The sequence below is a fragment of the Lupinus angustifolius genome, chromosome LG07 (genome assembly GCF_001865875.1).
Source record: "Lupinus angustifolius cultivar Tanjil chromosome LG07, LupAngTanjil_v1.0, whole genome shotgun sequence".
Taxonomy (NCBI): domain Eukaryota; kingdom Viridiplantae; phylum Streptophyta; class Magnoliopsida; order Fabales; family Fabaceae; genus Lupinus; species Lupinus angustifolius.
In genome coordinates, this window is record NC_032015.1 from 1962768 (window position 1) to 1981702 (window position 18935).

Consider the following 18935-nt stretch of genomic DNA (forward strand, 5'->3'; position numbering starts at 1 on the left):
AAAAAGAACATTTTAAAAGATTTTTATTAATATTTTTCAGTATTTTATAACTCTTAAACATTCATTGTAATTCTTTTAAGACCATGATCTACTTTGAAGAAATGATGATTATTTCCCAAAGAGTATCATGTGGAATACTAATATCTTCAAATAATGTTGAGTATATTTTACAAAAATATAATGTCAATGTGCTTTAGTCAAGTGTTAACTACTGAATTATTTAGGATTCGTTTATCAACTGAGTTTTAAATTGGAAAAAACTAAAAAGAACATTTTAAAAGTATTTTATTAATATTTTTTCAGTATTTTATAACTCTCAAATATTCATTGTAATTCTTTTAAGATCGTGATCACTTTGAAGAAATGATGATTATTTCCTAAAGAGTATCATGTGGAATATTAGTATCTTTAAATAATGTTGAGTATATTTTATCAATTAAGTTTTAAATAATAAAAAAGCTAAAAATAACATTTCAAAAATATTTTATTAATAAAGTATTTTATAATTCTCAAACATTTTATTTCCCTCAAAATCCAAATTTACAAACGGATGTATGACTACTGAAAAATATCTTGAGGATACAAGATATTTGTATACATGTAATTGTTGCATGAAATTTGTGTGGATCCACCAACACAATTATTGACCCCACTTCAATACTTGATTGTAGGATTCAACAACATATTATGTGAATTGGAATGATTTTTAGCTTTCGATTTGAGAAATTTAAAAGTAGAAGATTTACAAATCCATTTTTATAACAAAAAATTGTTGATGACATATAAGTTCTTTAATAGTGTCCATACATGTATTTTTTATTATGACCATTATTAATAGAAAATATATTTTTTATCGTATATTGTTTTATTTCACTTTATTGATTAATAAATTGTTGATCACACCATTTCTATTTTATTTCAATACCAATAGAATGAGATGGTGCGGTGAGCACAAAAACAGGGCACTATTTTGTTATCCAGGTTGCATGTCATTCTTAACATCGTTTAATACCTTTCTTTTGTCAACTATTGTCACTTACTATTATTACATATGCATTATATTGTTTTTTATTCAAAAAAAATGAATACGTATATTAAAATACTTAAATAATGTATGGTATACAGACCATATAATAAAGACATAAATACTAATCCAAAAATATAAAAGTAAGGTATAAAGACATCCGAAAATAAATATCTACATAAACAAGAATATAGATATCCATGTGCATAATTTGTGTAGGGTGTGGCATTTGAGGAGTGTGAGTACATATATTCCTTGTACTCTACTCTCTATCGCGGCCCTTCTATTGTTCCTAGTACCATTGTAGTTTTTACTCTCTCTCTCTTTCTCTCTCTCTCTCGCTCTCTCGCTCTCTCGCTTCTCCAAATTAGGGTTTAGGTTCTTCACTGTACCTAACTCTCACTTCTTCTATTTCATCTTCTTCGATTAACTTCGCTCAGATTCGCTACCTTCGATTCACAGATCCGTCCACTTTCTTCTTCTCCGACATGTTTTGGAAGCTTGCCTCTCTCTCCGCTTCCTCGCCCGTTAGTTCTCTATCTCCGCTTTCTGCTATGTTTAAACTTCTCTTTCATTATTGTCACTGCTGTTTTAATTCTTCATTTTTTTTTGTGAATTATGATTATTGCAACTCATAGACATGCCCTAATATGTTAGGAAGGGTGATATCTGTTTTTAACATTTGATGCTCTTTTGGCAAGATTTAATTTCGGCATACTTACTGAGCAATCGGAATTCCCGTCAGATTTACTGAAAGCAAATAAACTCAAATTTATGGAAAAGAAAGAAAGAATTTAATAAATGAATCTTTGAAAGTGTTTCTTTTCATGTATGTTATAGGCAATTTGCAAGAAACTTGCTTTACTAATGAAGATTATAATTCTTTCTTTGCTCTCTTGTAATGTTACATATTTAAAGTGTATTTTTATAATCAAAGGCCTTGTAGTGGTCGCTCAAATATTTAAAATGAAATCTTGATTCAAGAATCTTAGCCTCAGATGATTAAAGCTTTGGCGAACCTTTCCCCCCTCGCCCTCTTATTTTGTGTGACTGTTATGCTACAGGTTGAGGCGATATTAGACAACGAGAACTTTACCTTGGAAGAGCTTCTTGATGAAGAGGAAATAATCCAAGAATGCAAAGCGTTGAATGGCCGTCTTATCAACTTGTATGTTTCTGATCACTTTGAATTAATGCAACTTTCAAGAACATTTTTCTCTTTATGTCTTGTGCCTTTTCTTGGTTTTTGGTAGAGTCCAATGATGTCAATTGATCCATGTAGCTATCCCTTCCTAGTGTGAAATAAGATTGGCTGTTATTATTGTTCTTCTGCATGTTTTCTGTATCTGCCTTTTACTTGGCAACAAGTGGAAGTAAGTGTAATTACACTATTTGCATACAGCACAAGCTCTACATGCAATGATGATTCAACAGACTGTAACTAATAATTGTTTGCTATTGTGATGTTTTATAACTTTCAGTCTGAGAGATAGAGCTCAGGTTGAGCAATTGCTACGCTACATTATTGAAGAACCACCAGAAGATGCTGAACACAAACGAGTCTTCAAGTATGCTGTTATGATAGAAAAAGAACTTCATAATTCATCATTTCAACCTTTCCCCCATTGCATCATCTAATATTTTGGTGTATAACTTAGGTTTCCATTCATTTCCTGTGAGATCTTTACATGTGAAATTGATGTTATTTTGAAGACTTTGGTGGATGAAGAAGAGGTTTATACATCAACTTGTAGACACAATTTGATTTTTGTTTGAATTCGTATAGTAAGGCTTTGCTTGTATTTATTTCCACTTACCAATCTTCTTGTTGCAGCTCATGAACTTGTTATTTTCCTTCTTGGAGCCTGACCGATCTCATAGTTCCTTACTAGCTGGGTACTTTAGCAAGGTATATGCCTGATAATGTTGGAAATTCACTTTTCAGGGCATTTTTAAAACTATCTATATGATTATGTTAAAACCATTTACTCTCCACTAATTTGTACTCTATTTTGCAGGTTGTTGTTTGCCTACTGATGCGGAAGACAGTGCCACTTATGAACTATGTTCAAGTAAGTAAATCAATGTGCTTCTATAGTAGAATTTTGACGAGGTAGTCAATAGCTCATGGAGTATCGCAACAGCTGCCTGCTATATAAGCCTCTGTCATGTTATGTTTTTTGAGGCACAAGAATTGGGCTTGTGGCCAACAAATAGTGGGGCGTCATGGCCGCTTCACTTTTTCAGAGATTTAAATCTCTTTTTTTGTATTTATTTTTAAATGGAAATCCTTTCCTACCCTGACTTGAGCTGTTAAAACTTCCATTTTCCCTCACTTAAATTGCCGGACTCCGTAATTTTCCTCAAACTACGGAAGTTTCAATTTTGCTGTCACTTAGAGGGAGGTGCCTACCTTAGGGAATTTAAGCAGGGTTGGTGAAATGAAGGAATGCTTTGAGTGTCATGTGTGATAAAAATTGCCACTCAAGGTTAAGTTTTTCTTCACTGCACCATTATTAGACCTGCAATGTTTTTAGCCGGAATGTTGGATAGTAAAAAACAAACAAGAGAAGAAACTCGATGTAGCAAAGATGAGAATGTTGCACTGCATGAGTAGATGCACCAGAGAAGTTAGGGTTGTGAATAATGAGTTATAGAGAAAGTTTGGGTAACTGCTATTCTAGAAAAGATAGTATTCCACCTTAGGTGGTTTGGGCATGTGCAAAGAAAACTTGTAGAAGCTCAACAAGGAGAGTAGATCTGGTGGAGGATAACCCAATTGCTAGAGGTAGAGGGAGACTAAGAAAAGCTATAGTAAAAGATCATTTAGGATTTATATGTCAATGGTTTGCTAGACATGATCTATAGAGCGTTATGTAGCTATTTGATGCATGTTGCCGATCCCACTTTCTGGATCTGTTTTGGCAATTTCCCAGCACTTACTCCCCAACTCTGTTTCAGCCTCTACATTCCTGTGTTTTGCACTTTTCAGTCTTTTCCATACTTTTGTCCTGGTCCTTACTCCTTTTGTATCTTTTAATGTATAAGTTTGAAGTGTTAACGATGAATGCATCTCTGGTCTTGAGTAATTTTTAAATATTGAGGATCTATTAGGTGTATTAGAAAATATGTATGTTGTCCCTACGATCTTCGATATTGTGGCTGCTTCATGTTGCTATCCGAGGTTGACTATTGTGGAATTTGCTATTTTAAATTTAAGGAGACAACAAAGCATTACTGAGTATACAACCTTTTCCGTTTTTTCTTAGTACCTTCATGGGAAACAGTTTTCAGTCTATTTTGCAATTAAGCTATTTGGGATGCCATGTTCCTTCTGAAATAATCTGTTATTCATGCTGTCAAACTTTTTACAGGTCCATCAGTATGTTTTTCGGCAACTGGTAGATTTGATAGGAATTACATCCATTATGGAGGTAAACAACTATCTTGTAGTTATGACTTATGATATTATTGAGATCTTGATGGTATGCCAGAATGAGTTCTGAGATGTGTTCTTTGCACAGGTTTTGGTTCGATTAGTAGGCGCTGATGACCATGTATATCCTAATTTTATAGATGTGATGCAATGGTTGGCTGAGAGCAACCTTCTAGAGATGATTGTTGATAAATTAAGTCCATCTGTAAGTGATGCATCAATGTTCTTGCTTTTATAGTCCTTTTGGCCATGTTTTGCCATTACCTGTATGTTGTGTATGCACCTAGCTGTAAGCTAAATATGTCAGTGTTCACCATGTTTTGTCGGAGGCTAGTTTATTCATCGGTTGGTAGGTGATCATAGGATATTCTTGAAGCTAAACATCTCAGTGTTTACCTGTGGATTTACCCAAACACGGTCTCGTATTGTAACCATAAGTAATATTTGAGATTCCAATTCCATAATTAGGAAAAAAGAAGTAGCAGCATGGTAGCATAAATTAAATCCACAGGTAAAGATGAAATTTTAAGTCCGTAATGTTAAAAAAGGATAGAGCCAAAAATAGCCATTAACAACCTTTTATTTTATAAAACAGAGAGTGGAACAGAGTAAAAAGTTGTCCAAAAAAGAACCAGATATCAATTCAGTACTGTGTTCATCATAGATGGCTCAGATATATCCCATTGTGGGGATCATATCTCACATAGGTAGATTACACAAACCAATATCATACAGTAAAAATACAATTACCAAATTAAAAATCTCATTCTGTGAAGAGTAAATATACCGAAGTAAATAAACTGAATTAACCTGAGTTCCCAAATTGAACTCCTCGCTCCCTTTTTTTAGTGTGCAATTGCCTTTGTCTGTAAAGTTGCATCAGTTATTGGTCAGCCATGCAGCAAACATTGCAACCCACTCACAGGTGGTAAGTTGTAACAGTGCATCATGCGGGCTTGACGAGAAGTAAATGGCTGTGGGTGAATTGAACCCTAGATGAGAAGAGAAACCATCCTTATTAACTGACAAAACAGCAAAAGAAGTGAATTCAATAGCAGCATAAGATGTGATCCTTTCTGATCTTATGAGCCTAAAATTCACATTCTGAAGCAAAATCATGAACTTGCCCTTAAACTCATGAGTTTGAGCAACTTTGTAGGAGTCCACCCATATTAGTAAATGAGTTTTAAGCTAGGCAGCTCGATTTCCTTATCTGGACTCAGACTTCGAGTTTGACAACCATGGTCTCTTTGCTGTGGCGTGTTTTGTTATAAATTATCTGATAACTGTTACTTTTCCTTTTGAATCAGAGTCATCCTGAAGTTCATGCCAATGTAGCTGAGACATTATGTACAATAACCAGGGTTGCATCATCTACTCTAGCAATTAAACTTTCAAGTCCAAGGTTTGTACTGCAAGGCTTTCTTAATTAGTAAATTGAAGTTTCTAATTTTTTAAGTACACCAGTATATTGGTTACCAGTAAATTAATTAGTAAATTTTTGGCACCATGCAGTTTTGTTGCAAAAATTTTGGGTTATGCATTGGAAGATTCACATTCTAAGTCCACACTTGTGAACTCACTTTCGGTGTGTATTTCTATGTTGGATCCCAAAAGATCAGCGGTTTCATCTTCATTTCTTCATTCATATCGAAGTCAAAACATGTATGAGCCCCCAATTCCGGTAAATCCTGATACTATTGGTGCAATGCTCCCTAAACTTGGTAAGTATAGATTGTGCTATTCCCATGTAAGCAAGAGTTTAATGCTCCATCTGATGATTTTCCGTTTTGTTATACTACATATTAAAATGACATGGGATACAAAACGAGATGAGTAAATTAAGAGTAGTCTCGAAAAGGTCAAGATTTTTCAATTTTTGTAATGCATAATCATTCTGATTTTGATGAATGATAAGATTTTCTTTCCCTTGTGCCACGGATTGCCTTTTGTAAGAGTTATGTGCTAAGTTGTGTATCTTAGACTCCTATATGGGGAGCTTTAAAGAATCAGACATCCACTCGTTTCTTTTGTGCGATACAAAATTTGCAGCCTTATCAAATGAGCAAGAATGCATTTCTTCTCTGCAGGTGAGTTGATTGTGCTTTTGGATGTGTCATCTGATGAAAAGGTATTGCCTACAACATATGGTGAATTAAGACCTCCACTTGGAAGGCATCGATTAAAGGTTAGTTGCTGTATTTAATCATTGCTTTGATATGTATTGCTGCCCCCTTCATAACTACTTCATATCTGACAAGGTTGAATTTTTGTTCAATAGATAATCCTAACCGTTTATTTCCAGAATACCAAAATCTTATATTCTTATAAGTCTATAAATCTAATGCCATCTTCGAATACATTTTCTTTCTTTGACCAAATTGCAATTTATTTCAGATTGTGGAGTTCATTGCAGCACTTATAAAAACTGGAAATGAAGTGGCAGAAAAAGAATTGGTTAACTCTGGGACCATTCGACGAGTCATCGATCTTTTCTTTGAGTATGCAATTTTAATTTTCAATTTGGCAGAGTTGTGGTAGAATGTGTAGATAAACCCTGATGAATCATGTGTAGATATTTCTTATCTCTTCTGGTAACACATTATATACTAATACAGGTACCCATACAATAACGCATTGCACCATCATGTAGAAAGTATCCTATTGTCATGTTTAGAGAGCAAAATGGATGCCATTGCTAGTCATATTCTTCGAGAGTGTGATTTAATTGGGAAGTTTCTCCAAGCAGATAAGAATTGTCTTCTTTCTTCTGAAAGCAATCAGGTAAACTGGTAGATGGGTGATCATGTGTTTGTAATTACCTTTTCAGCTGTGTATATTTTTGTGTAACAAATGTAAAACTCTTAAAACGATGATGAAGGGAAACATGTGAAATTTATATAGTATGTGAGAATCCAGTTATCTTGATTTTAAAATCCATGTTTTACTGACTTGAAAGGGAAAAGAAAGAAACATCGTACATGAGCTCAATTATATCTACTGTATTCAGGGAATTATTTATCTCCATACTACCGTTAAGTGTATATGAATGTCTTTTAATTGAACTTGAGTGATCTTGCAGCCAACTGTAGCTGCTGCTAGAAAACGGGTGCCACGGGCAGGAAACATTGGACATATCACTCAAATTGTTAATAAACTTGTTCACTTGGCTCATAACCAAAGCCACATTCTGGAATGTCTTCAGGTTAGTTGTGTATAACTTCTAGGCAGTGTGCATGATTTTCCCAGTAAGTAGTATATGAAACTTTTACTCTGATAAGTGTCTTAAAGAGCTGTGACATATGTGTTGAATTTATATCCTTGACAAATTTGCTTAAAAACTCGTGTTCGAAGCTTTGGTGTCTCATGTTTGCAGTCTTCCTATCGAAGTCCATTTTCTTTGGGCATTGAGGATACGACTCCATGATGTGCTTCATTCACTTTTATTATCTGTTTAGATAACAATGGCGTCAAGAATGTTTAGACTTTAGTTCCCAGAGCATGGTTTTCTTATAAAGCACTGCCTTTGTCTTGTATGTTTGTCTATGTGAATAGTAAAAACTTATCATGGTTGACCTGTTTTCCTGAGACTTTCTTTTCCTTGATGGTGAATAGAGCCCCTATACCTATAACAATGAGTTAAGCTTTTCTTGAATTAATATTATTATGAACTTGCTTTAAATACTACACTTTGATTTGCTTAAAATTGTCAGGAAAATAGTGAGTGGAATGAATGGCAAGCTACGATTCTTCAGGAGCGTAATGTGATTGAGAACGTTCACAGTTGGGCTTGTGGGTAAGCTCCAATTTCCTTTATCCAACTCTAAATGTCTTGCAGAAACGTCACTTGGAGGGACTAGGTCTTTTTGTTTGGCATATTGCCCCTTTTCTGTTAATTTTGTTATACGAATGTTGTATTTATAAGGCATGGCAACATTTTCATTGGGTAGCTTTGTGACAGCAAGTGTGGTCATCTTGAGCTGGGTTGGCTTGATTTTCTGTCCGTGAAACTAAAAATATCGGGGAGTGGATGGTGCATGTCTTTAATCATTTTGATTGGTCTCTTATTTTCCCTTGTTTACATGCAGACGTCCAACTGCATTACAAGATAGAATGAGGGATAGTGATGATGATGACCTTCATGACAGAGACTACGATGTCACAGCTTTAGCAAATAATTTGAGCCAGGCTTTTGGATACAAAATTTATGGCAACGAGGATAATGAAGAGGTTTGTATTTGTTTGTTCACCCCTCTCTTTATTTTTATTTGGTTTCCCATATTTACCTTTTGGGATTGGCACTGCCACCTTAATGCTGGGGTAATGATTTGATGGTCTTTATTGCAGACACATGACAGTATGGATCGAGATGAAGAGGTAATATTTTTAGAAGTTTATTTGGTTCCTTTCATGGAATTTGAGAACAACTCTGGTTTTTTGAAATCTGTCTCATTTGGATATTGGGTGACTATGTCATGCTCATTATTGCCCTGCCATTTATACAGATTTGAAGCAAAATTTTTAGGTTTACTATTTAAGCATTTATTGCTTTACTTTCGTAGTGCCCGTTTCCAAGTGAGGCAATCAATTTGTCGTAAACATCAACTGAACATGTAGTTTTGAATTTTTGTTAACAAATTTGATAGCAAGTTTATACGTGTTTCAAGTGCAGGATGTCTACTTCGATGATGATTCTGCTGAAGTAGTCATTTCATCCCTTAGACTCAGTGATGATCAAGGGAGGTGAGTATTTATTTTGCCCTTGTAGCTGGTAACTATGTTAGGATGAATCTGATCCTGTCTGCAACTAATAAACAACTCACTTGTTATGACTCCATTCATACATACATGTATGCATTGTTTAGTATCCTACTACTGTAATCAACATATATCTTTCCAGGTTTCTGTGTATCTTCCATGTTGTATCTGTTTTTCCTTTAATGTATAGACGATAGAGTAGTGTAATATGTAGTCAGTTAGTCACAGACTAGAGAGAGAAATACTCTTTGAATGCAACCATGGTAGAATTAAATATGGATATGGAAGAAAGAGCTTATAGCCATATTCTACCACCATTCTTTACTCTGAAATTCCTACAGATGATCCAATGTCAAGGGATTTTGTCATTTCTGACAGATCTGTTTTCTTTACTGTTATTGTAACAGTCTGCAGCAATAATTGATCCACTTGTTATGTGCTTTTTCGTTTTCTTGACCTCTGAAACTATTTCTCAGTTTTTGTTTTGTGCTTCGTGGTGTGAACTCATAAAATTGGATAGCAGTTTGGACCATGTTCTGGAAATTACTGCCGCATATATAATATGAATATATTGATCAGATATATTTTTTTGATTTGTTAGATGTACACTTTTAAAGATAGACAAAAGGAAAGACATGGGTGATGCTTTAGCTGAAGTGATCAATTATGTAAAAATGTCCATGTTTTATATTTAGTTTTAATATTTTATTTTGCCTTACTCACAAGTTTATTTGAAAATTTCATTTTTTAACTATTTTAATGCCTACTTAATGCTGGATTTACATGGTTGTGTTTGATTCTTTTGCTTTATAGTGTTTATGGGTATTAAGCCATCACTTCTAGTTACTTATCTTCGGGAGCACATTTGATGTCCCAAAAAGTGTGCCACTTGCAATGATTGACTAGAAAAATACTTAATTATTGAATTTTTACTTAATACATTTTTTTCAACCAATCACAGCAAGTGACACATGGAATGATACACTTTTTGGGATAATAGACGTGCTCCCCTTATCTTCAACCTGACAACTTGGTTAAGGCCCATTGCTTTGTGATTTTCCCCTACTCTTTGGTAGATGGCTATCTAAATTGATGGCCAAGCTTTGGTTGTCCTATTCCATTCATCAGTTAAACAGTTGGTGTAATTAAGCATCATTTCTTTTATGCAGTAATCTGTTTACAAATTCCAACTGGTTTGCATTCCAAGATGATGATATAATTGGTGATGCACCTAGGGACAACATATCTTCCCCAGAGATGATGGATGGCATAAACATGAATGGAGCTGCAACTGGTGTCATTAATGACAACGGGGTAGTGGTTGGGGAGATAGAAGAATTGACCGACAAGAATGTGAATGGTATATCTAGCCAAAGCACAAACTTGTTGAGTGGATTAACCGCTAACAATTCCATGAATGGAGGTGGTATAGAATTTGAAAGTGAAAAGGCAAGTGCTTCACATGATGTGGGATTTTTCGGGTTTGATGCACCAGACAATGTGGCCTTGTTTGGGGATGGGCCTTCACCTGATTGGGTGGCATATGGTGAACCATCAAATATACAAGTTGATGGCTCAAGCTTGAATCCCTTTTTGGATCATGATGAGTCCGCTAGTAATTTGTCTCGTAATCTTAAAGCAGGCAGCCCTAATCTGAGCTCTCCTTCAAATGGGGCATCCATACCCTCTAATGGATTGCCGACTATTAGTGATTCGATTGAAGGGGACGGTGATTCAAGTCAAAGGTCGGTACCAGTACCCTCATTATTTGAAGAGGATGTTGGATTTGTTGGTGTAGAATTAGAAGGTACTGAGAAGGCGATGGAACAGGCTCTTAAAGAAGGGATAGTTGGAGAAGCCGGACCATTGAAAAGAAACATAGCCCCAAAAGTACCAGAAAAGGAAAGTTCGGAAGACGGCAGTCCTGGAATGGAGTTCAATGATACAAATTATTGGAGGGTTGATCAAGAGGTTGCTGTTCTGGACTGATGATATGGACCTAAATCTTGCTTACGTAGTTTATATGCACATTTGGACTAACCCGTGGACCCCATTTTCGGTTCGTGAAGGGTATGCTACAAATTAATGTACAGTATATTTTTGTTTCAGTTATGTTCTGTTTCTGCTTCTTATTAGATATTAAGATTGCTTTACTAATTTGAAGTTTTGCCTCTTCCTAGTGATTTAGGGGAATTCCTTCGTTTTGAATATTAATTCTGGGTTTTTCTCCACGCTATGTTAGTTTGCATTTGTTACGTATGTGGCTCTTATTGAAGTTAGCTATGCTCATGCCTGTCTTTCTGGATCCTAGAACTTATCAGGTTGGTTAATCTGTCTTATCATAACAAGTGTTGAGAAATGAGTCATAGTAAACAGCTCAGATTGTTCATCAAGGATACACGTGCATAATGTTGTATAAAAAAAATCTTAAATGTGGGCATAGTTTGTAGAAATATGAATGTGAACTTCAAAAAATTAAATGATGATTATGGACCTAAGTAGTCAATAGCGTGCTATCGCACTGGGATAGTGGCGTTGTGGTGGTTGCTGGCCCTCCACCGCGACGGAGTGGGATAGCGGTGGTTGCTGGCCCTCCACCGTGACGGAGGGGAGTGTAGCAGCACGGATGGTCGTTGCGCCTGTTGCAGGTCAGAAAGCAGTGACCTCCCAGGCCAAATTGTGGGTCAGAACCCGCTCCAACAAGGTTATGCAATGGAACCCTAATTTTTAAAGGGGAAATGCCCCTTTTGCCCTTATTGTTTTTAATACGTGGCAACAAGGCTGTATGGAACCCTAGTTTTTAAAGAGGAAAAAATCCTTTTTGCCCTTATTTTTTAATACATGACAAGGTTTTTTTTAGGTTTTGGGTAATTTACCCCTCCCTCTTCTCTCTTCTACTGTGAAACTTCATGTTCTCCCCTTTCCCCTCTGCCCCTTCCCCCCTTCTCTCTCTTTTTCTCTTTCTGCAGTAGAATACATGAAATCCTCTCCCCTTTCCCCTCTGCCCCTTTTCCCTCTCCCCTTCCCCTCTGCCCCTTACCTTTTCTGATATTTTAATGAATTACTTATATTTTTATGTTCTTTGGTATATTATTTTTGGATGTAATAGCAGTCATCCCACTATCCCGCTATAGTGTTTTTGGGTTCGCCCGCTATGTTCCGATATCCGCAATTGACTATCTAGGTATGGACAAGTATAGCAGAGTTATTACTGATCATGGTTTTGCAGAGATCAAAGTTTGTGAAGATCAAATTAGTGATCCAAAGATGGCATGCTATATAGTAATCAAGAATGATGATGATGGTACGTGAAGTGGGTAGTGTTTGCACTTTGAACTCTCGTTCCTTGCGTGCCGTTATATATAGTACCCTCATTTAAAATATGGAGTTTGAAATCCATGCCTAAGTATGATAACTTCCACCCAGTTAATTTAATAAATATGGTTTTGGGGTGCAACACTACCTTAACACACATTCCAATACTAGTTCTTTAGTAATATGTTTGAACAAGTAACTCCAGTCTAGGACTATAATCGCATGAATTTCTAAGACAGTAGGATTGATGCTTCCGCTTTGTAGGATTTTGGTTGAATCTGAATATGTATGAGGCCGAAGTTATAAAATTCAATGTTGGGGTTACACCTAGAATGAATAGCCTGTGGCATGTGCTACCTTCCAAACAACGAAGTACACTGTTACTTGCGTTTTTCACGCGCTTCTTCATAAACACGTTTCACTGATATTAAGTTCTATGTAACGTTTTATGGTATGTAATAATAACATGTTCTAATTAGATAAGAAGGTTATCATTTAAACCCCTTTTGAAAATTAAGTTGTTATTGGTTTATGATGAGAATAGATAGTTTGGAGTATCAATGCCCAGCTTAAGTTTTAAGTAAATTTATGTAGAAAATGTTACATAGAACTTAATATAATAACCAACAATTTAATTACAGTTGCTTGGGAAAGATCACCTAGTGTTGTCATTTTGGGAAATGAGTCACCTCATTCTTATCCCCTTAACAGCAAAATCGCAGGCCCAATTTGCCATTTAATAATAATACAAAAACAATAAGGAAATAAATATTCATTTACTTAAGGATTAATAAGAATAATGAAAATTTTCAGAATTTGGAGCAACGTTGTGGTAGACCAGTTTGATGATCCACAGTTACTAACTCAGTAGCATTGTTACATCTAAGCAGTTTTTAATACGTGGCAACAAGGCTGTATGGAACCCTAGTTTTTAAAGAGGAAAAAATCCTTTTTGCCCTTATTTTTTAATACATGACAAGGTTTTTTTTAGGTTTTGGGTAATTTACCCCTCCCTCTTCTCTCTTCTACTGTGAAACTTCATGTTCTCCCCTTTCCCCTCTGCCCCTTCCCCCCTTCTCTCTCTTTTTCTCTTTCTGCAGTAGAATACATGAAATCCTCTCCCCTTTCCCCTCTGCCCCTTTTCCCTCTCCCCTTCCCCTCTGCCCCTTACCTTTTCTGATATTTTAATGAATTACTTATATTTTTATGTTCTTTGGTATATTATTTTTGGATGTAATAGCAGTCATCCCACTATCCCGCTATAGTGTTTTTGGGTTCGCCCGCTATGTTCCGATATCCGCAATTGACTATCTAGGTATGGACAAGTATAGCAGAGTTATTACTGATCATGGTTTTGCAGAGATCAAAGTTTGTGAAGATCAAATTAGTGATCCAAAGATGGCATGCTATATAGTAATCAAGAATGATGATGATGGTACGTGAAGTGGGTAGTGTTTGCACTTTGAACTCTCGTTCCTTGCGTGCCGTTATATATAGTACCCTCATTTAAAATATGGAGTTTGAAATCCATGCCTAAGTATGATAACTTCCACCCAGTTAATTTAATAAATATGGTTTTGGGGTGCAACACTACCTTAACACACATTCCAATACTAGTTCTTTAGTAATATGTTTGAACAAGTAACTCCAGTCTAGGACTATAATCGCATGAATTTCTAAGACAGTAGGATTGATGCTTCCGCTTTGTAGGATTTTGGTTGAATCTGAATATGTATGAGGCCGAAGTTATAAAATTCAATGTTGGGGTTACACCTAGAATGAATAGCCTGTGGCATGTGCTACCTTCCAAACAACGAAGTACACTGTTACTTGCGTTTTTCACGCGCTTCTTCATAAACACGTTTCACTGATATTAAGTTCTATGTAACGTTTTATGGTATGTAATAATAACATGTTCTAATTAGATAAGAAGGTTATCATTTAAACCCCTTTTGAAAATTAAGTTGTTATTGGTTTATGATGAGAATAGATAGTTTGGAGTATCAATGCCCAGCTTAAGTTTTAAGTAAATTTATGTAGAAAATGTTACATAGAACTTAATATAATAACCAACAATTTAATTACAGTTGCTTGGGAAAGATCACCTAGTGTTGTCATTTTGGGAAATGAGTCACCTCATTCTTATCCCCTTAACAGCAAAATCGCAGGCCCAATTTGCCATTTAATAATAATACAAAAACAATAAGGAAATAAATATTCATTTACTTAAGGATTAATAAGAATAATGAAAATTTTCAGAATTTGGAGCAACGTTGTGGTAGACCAGTTTGATGATCCACAGTTACTAACTCAGTAGCATTGTTACATCTAAGCACATCTTGACCCAACTTAGCTCCAGCAGCCTTAAGACCCCTTAGAGAAAGTGGTTGATTGAAGAGATTCAATGATGGTAATTTTGATGCTGGTGGCATTTTCATTCTTGGCAAAAAGTTTCTAAAATCTTCCTTCAAAAGTGGCACCTCGAAGTCCTGTTTGTTATGCCTAACAACATTATCTTTAGCACTAATATGTGCACCAGGTTCCATATGGTTGGTTGAAAAGCTAGCTTGGTTCGGGAAATTTGGATATAAACTAACATACCCTCTTAGGTACATCATGTCTATGAGAAATTTCTTCCATGAAGCTTGCCATCCATTTGTTCTAGACTTTGGTATTTGAACTGGATTTTCCTTAGCATTTTCAGTGAACCTCATGTTCATGTACACATAGAACTCTCTCCAATGCTTAGGGAAAAACACTGCCCCCCAACTACAAGGTAGTTGGTGAAGGTAAGGAGTGTTTGGATGGATTGGTTTGAAGAATTCTGTGGCATTCCATCTAGGCCTTTCTTTGACAACTTCAACAAGTTTTGGAGTGTATAAGGAGATTGATGAGAGTTCAGGGAGAGAAACTTGGGGGTCATAGTGATAAGCTAGGAGTGCATATTTGATCCATAAGTAATAGTATGGTGAAACTTCAATATCATCTTCAAGTAAGAGACCAAAGTCATCATCAGAGGAAGGGTACCAACTCTCACTAACTGCTCTGATAAGCCCACCTTGGATGATTCTCCTTCTCAGGGTTTTGGGACCATGAGGCCAGTCCAATGAACCTACTAGTTTTATGGTTGCCTCATCTACCTTGCTATCCATGTTGAAGGTGATAGGAACTTCATCTCCAAGATAGTAAGCATTGGTCAGAGATTTTAGAAGCCTTGCTAGTGAGTTTACTCTGTTTTGGGTAATAATATTGATAGAAATCCTCATCTTATTCCAATCTGCAATATAAGTTCTGTTAGTTCAACTTATTATTGAAGATGGACACATTATTTGTGTGTTTGAATTAGTTTAGTTTGTGTTTAAAAGTAACAACTTAATTTTTTTTTAAAAACTTAGTAAGATTAGCAATTATTTTATCTAGAAAAAACTTTTCCTTAGCTATTTTTTGTGAGTTAATATATATGTGAGGTGAGGAAGATGCTTACTATTAATTTAAGCACATTCACATCAATTTTTACTAACCAACTTATGTCAACAATGAAAATATTCATATAGTATGCATTTATTGGTAATCTAGGAGCATATGTTAAAGAGTTAAGTGACTATACATTGCAAATAAAGTGGATAAGAGTTGAAGAATTTTTCTTACTTGGTAATGCTGTTGAACGTAGATCAGCCATCCAAAGAACTTTAGATACTGAAGCCCTTGGCAAAAGAACCAATGTTGTACTATTTGAATTTGTTTCTGATGCCATCTTCAAAGCCTTTCTCACATTAGGATCAATATCAGCTACAGTAATGACTACACTAGGATTATGAATTTTGATCAAACCCTTCATACTAGAGTACACTGCTTGTACTACTGGTACCTCTGAGTTTGACACACCAGAAAGTGCTCCAAGTGCCAAATCAAAAATCTTAAAACGCCTTTCCTTACAAACAAACATAGGCCATTTGAGAGCTGCAGCAGCATTTTCACAAGAGCAAAAGTTTCCTCCAGAGACAACAATATAGGCCTTTTTACCAACTGTGGACCTGAAATTTTCAAGAAGTGGTGCAAGTGCTTTTACTTCATCAACTGTGTGAGCATAAAAGAGTGCATCAACCTTTTGAGGGTACATTGCTGCCCACTGAGTCACATAACCTGTGGAGAGTGCTTTCCACCATTGGTCATCTCTTACTTGAACAATGTCCTTGAATATCACTGTTGTTTCAGACACATATGCAAGCCTGTGTTCACTATCACCCCATGTTTCCTTGTCATTAGGGTCTACTGGAAGAACAAATGACCCAGCATTTCTGTACTTCTGAAGTTGATAGCTGCAATATAATAAACTCACTTTCAGCAACTATAATGATATAGTAAGGAGCAATGGAATATCAACAATAATTTGGCCTACTTTACATCCTATTAGATAGTACTGCAATATAACAACACATTCTTAACCAAGATGGTAAAAAGTTGATTCAAAATCAAAAGACTTGGAAAATGAGCAATCCAGTAAAACAAGCCAAAATGTAGAATTTGAAATGGTCAAATTGTAGCATGACATAGAATTAGTTTGGTAGACACTAGAGAAAAGTCTATTTGCAATTTCTGACTTCAAATACTAATAGATGTTTACTGCAACTTGTACTACTTATTAGTGTTTCTGAACCTAATGGCAACCACTAAGTGCGGCATTGCACACTGTTAGATGCTCTTTGGCGTATTCAATTTTTTATTCATTGTTTGACTTGTATAATCAACGTTCAAATACACTATGACAGCTAAGTTTTTATATTTTCATCAAATAAAATTGTTTCTGCATAAAATGGTAAAAAAAGAAGTGTCAATATGATGTAAAAGTGTAATGGAAAATGATCACAAGCATACATAAAAACATTTTAACTTAAGATACAATAATGATTGATTATGAATGATTATAAAATAGATGTAAAAAGAGGTGTGAAAAATAAGTGATACAAGAATATGATTACTAAAGGTAAAAAACTTCACATGATAGTACCTTAGGTGAAGATCTTCACCAGTTGAGAAGGTAAAAGGTGTCTCAATGAAGAGTGTCTTGACAAGCTCAGCAGATAAAAACCATGAGCTGGATAGAAAATCCACCTGCACAATTTTATCAATTGTGATATCATAAGCAGGATCAGGCAAATAAAGCCCTGCTTCTTTGGACCTAAACTTTCTGTAACTTGGGAATGTGAAATCCTTCTGTCTAAATGGCAATATCCTTCCAATACTTCCCAACACAGAGTTCTTGTACTTGTCTGTTCCAGCCACATGTGCCAAAATCTGCAGCATCTTCTTACCTGGAATCATGTCATCATCAACAATATATACCAAATCAGCCTCAGTCTGAAGAGCCATTTGAAACCTTCCATAGTACTTGAAATCATAGCTTGAGCTTATGAAGCTGATTCTTGAATCATTGTAGCTCTCTACAATTCTCTTGAGAGAGTTCTCGTTCGGGCTGCCAAATGAAAGCACCCAAACATGATAGAATGGGAGGGTTTGTTGAAGCAAAGAATCAAGCTGAGCACAAAGTGTTTTTCTCTTGAAGTGGTTTAACAAGACAGTGATTTTTGGCTTGTTAGGACCATGCAAAGCCCATTTTGATTTCATTGCCATTAGCTCAGGAAGTGTCTCAGTGCCAAAATTCTTGCTTTGGAAGTCCAAAACCTCATTGTATAGCTCTCTCTTGAACTTGATCATTTGAACATCATTGGACTTCTTTTGCATGAAATCAATCTTCTCATTCTCACATACTAGGGATGGAGTTATAGGTTGAATTTCATCTGTTGTGAGAGAAGAAAAAGCTTCTTGGTAGTGACCAACAACATGGGGTGTGATCATGAGTTGCTTCCATTGTTGTGCAATTCTTGTAGCCCAAGTGAAATCTGGCTTGGTTCTTAAGTCAATAGAAGGGCCCATGTAGTACAATAAGAATGTTGCATAAACTGCAAAGAAAAACTGAAGACATGTTAGAGCTGCCACAAATTTTGTAGAAGCACTTTTTTGAGCCTTCATTTTGGTCTTTCCTCCATCATAGTCATTAACCATTCCATCTAAGGAATCTCCACTAGACCTCACAGATGAATTTCTACCAAAACCCATTTCAGAAATTGATATAGATTCAATGTCCCACCTGCATAATAAGAACATGCACAAATTTAGTCCCTACAATAGACCAATAGTGCAAAGGAAAACCCAAGTTGAGTCTAAACTATCTAAACAAACCTTTTGACAAAGAAACTTATATCACTATTTTGTTATTGAAAATGAATCCACTAATCCACCACAATGAAGAAGAGTTCAAAGTTTGGGATGTGAGAGGAATGAAAACCATAAGCGAGGTTCTTAAAGTTGATGAAGGATATGATGTTATTTTTTGAAGAGCAA

The 18935-nt window shown here is 35.6% G+C and overlaps 2 protein-coding genes and 1 long non-coding RNA gene across 3 annotated transcripts; 2 read left to right on the forward strand and 1 right to left on the reverse strand.

Annotated features, from left to right (window-relative positions):
• LOC109351659 (serine/threonine-protein phosphatase 6 regulatory subunit 3-like) lies at window positions 1437-11507 on the forward strand. The gene is made up of 19 exons (XM_019593199.1): window positions 1437-1551; window positions 2089-2192; window positions 2506-2592; window positions 2683-2758; window positions 2859-2933; window positions 3043-3096; window positions 4399-4458; window positions 4549-4665; window positions 5771-5865; window positions 5976-6184; window positions 6551-6648; window positions 6858-6961; window positions 7079-7244; window positions 7543-7665; window positions 8174-8256; window positions 8549-8690; window positions 8808-8837; window positions 9133-9203; window positions 10388-11507. The coding sequence occupies exons 1-19, from the start codon at window positions 1513-1515 to the stop codon at window positions 11205-11207; spliced, it is 2553 nt and encodes an 850-aa protein (XP_019448744.1). The 5' UTR covers window positions 1437-1512; the 3' UTR covers window positions 11208-11507.
• LOC109351661 lies at window positions 4734-5484 on the forward strand. The gene is made up of 2 exons (XR_002108255.1): window positions 4734-4777; window positions 5196-5484. It is a non-coding gene; the product is annotated as an uncharacterized LOC109351661 (long non-coding RNA).
• On the reverse strand, window positions 14550-18935 carry LOC109351658. The gene is made up of 4 exons (XM_019593198.1): window positions 18774-18935; window positions 17542-18681; window positions 16182-16852; window positions 14550-15810 (listed from the first exon to the last, which is right to left on the reverse strand). The coding sequence occupies exons 2-4, from the start codon at window positions 18648-18650 to the stop codon at window positions 14789-14791; spliced, it is 2802 nt and encodes a 933-aa protein (XP_019448743.1). The 5' UTR covers window positions 18651-18681; window positions 18774-18935; the 3' UTR covers window positions 14550-14788.

Coding starts and splice junctions, on each gene's coding strand:
- LOC109351659 (XM_019593199.1), top strand. CDS start 1,513: ATGTTTTGGAAGCTTGCCTCTCTCTCCGCTTCCTCGCCC. Junction 8,838..9,132: donor GTATGGATCGAGATGAAGAG/GTAATATTTTTA, acceptor TTTCAAGTGCAG/GATGTCTACTTCGATGATGA. Junction 9,204..10,387: donor CTCAGTGATGATCAAGGGAG/GTGAGTATTTAT, acceptor TCTTTTATGCAG/TAATCTGTTTACAAATTCCA.
- LOC109351658 (XM_019593198.1), bottom strand. CDS start 18,650: ATGGGTTTTGGTAGAAATTCATCTGTGAGGTCTAGTGGAGATTCCTTA. Junction 16,853..17,541: donor GGTGAAGATCTTCACCTAAG/GTACTATCATGT, acceptor ATTATATTGCAG/CTATCAACTTCAGAAGTACA. Junction 15,811..16,181: donor ACGTTCAACAGCATTACCAA/GTAAGAAAAATT, acceptor CTTATATTGCAG/ATTGGAATAAGATGAGGATT.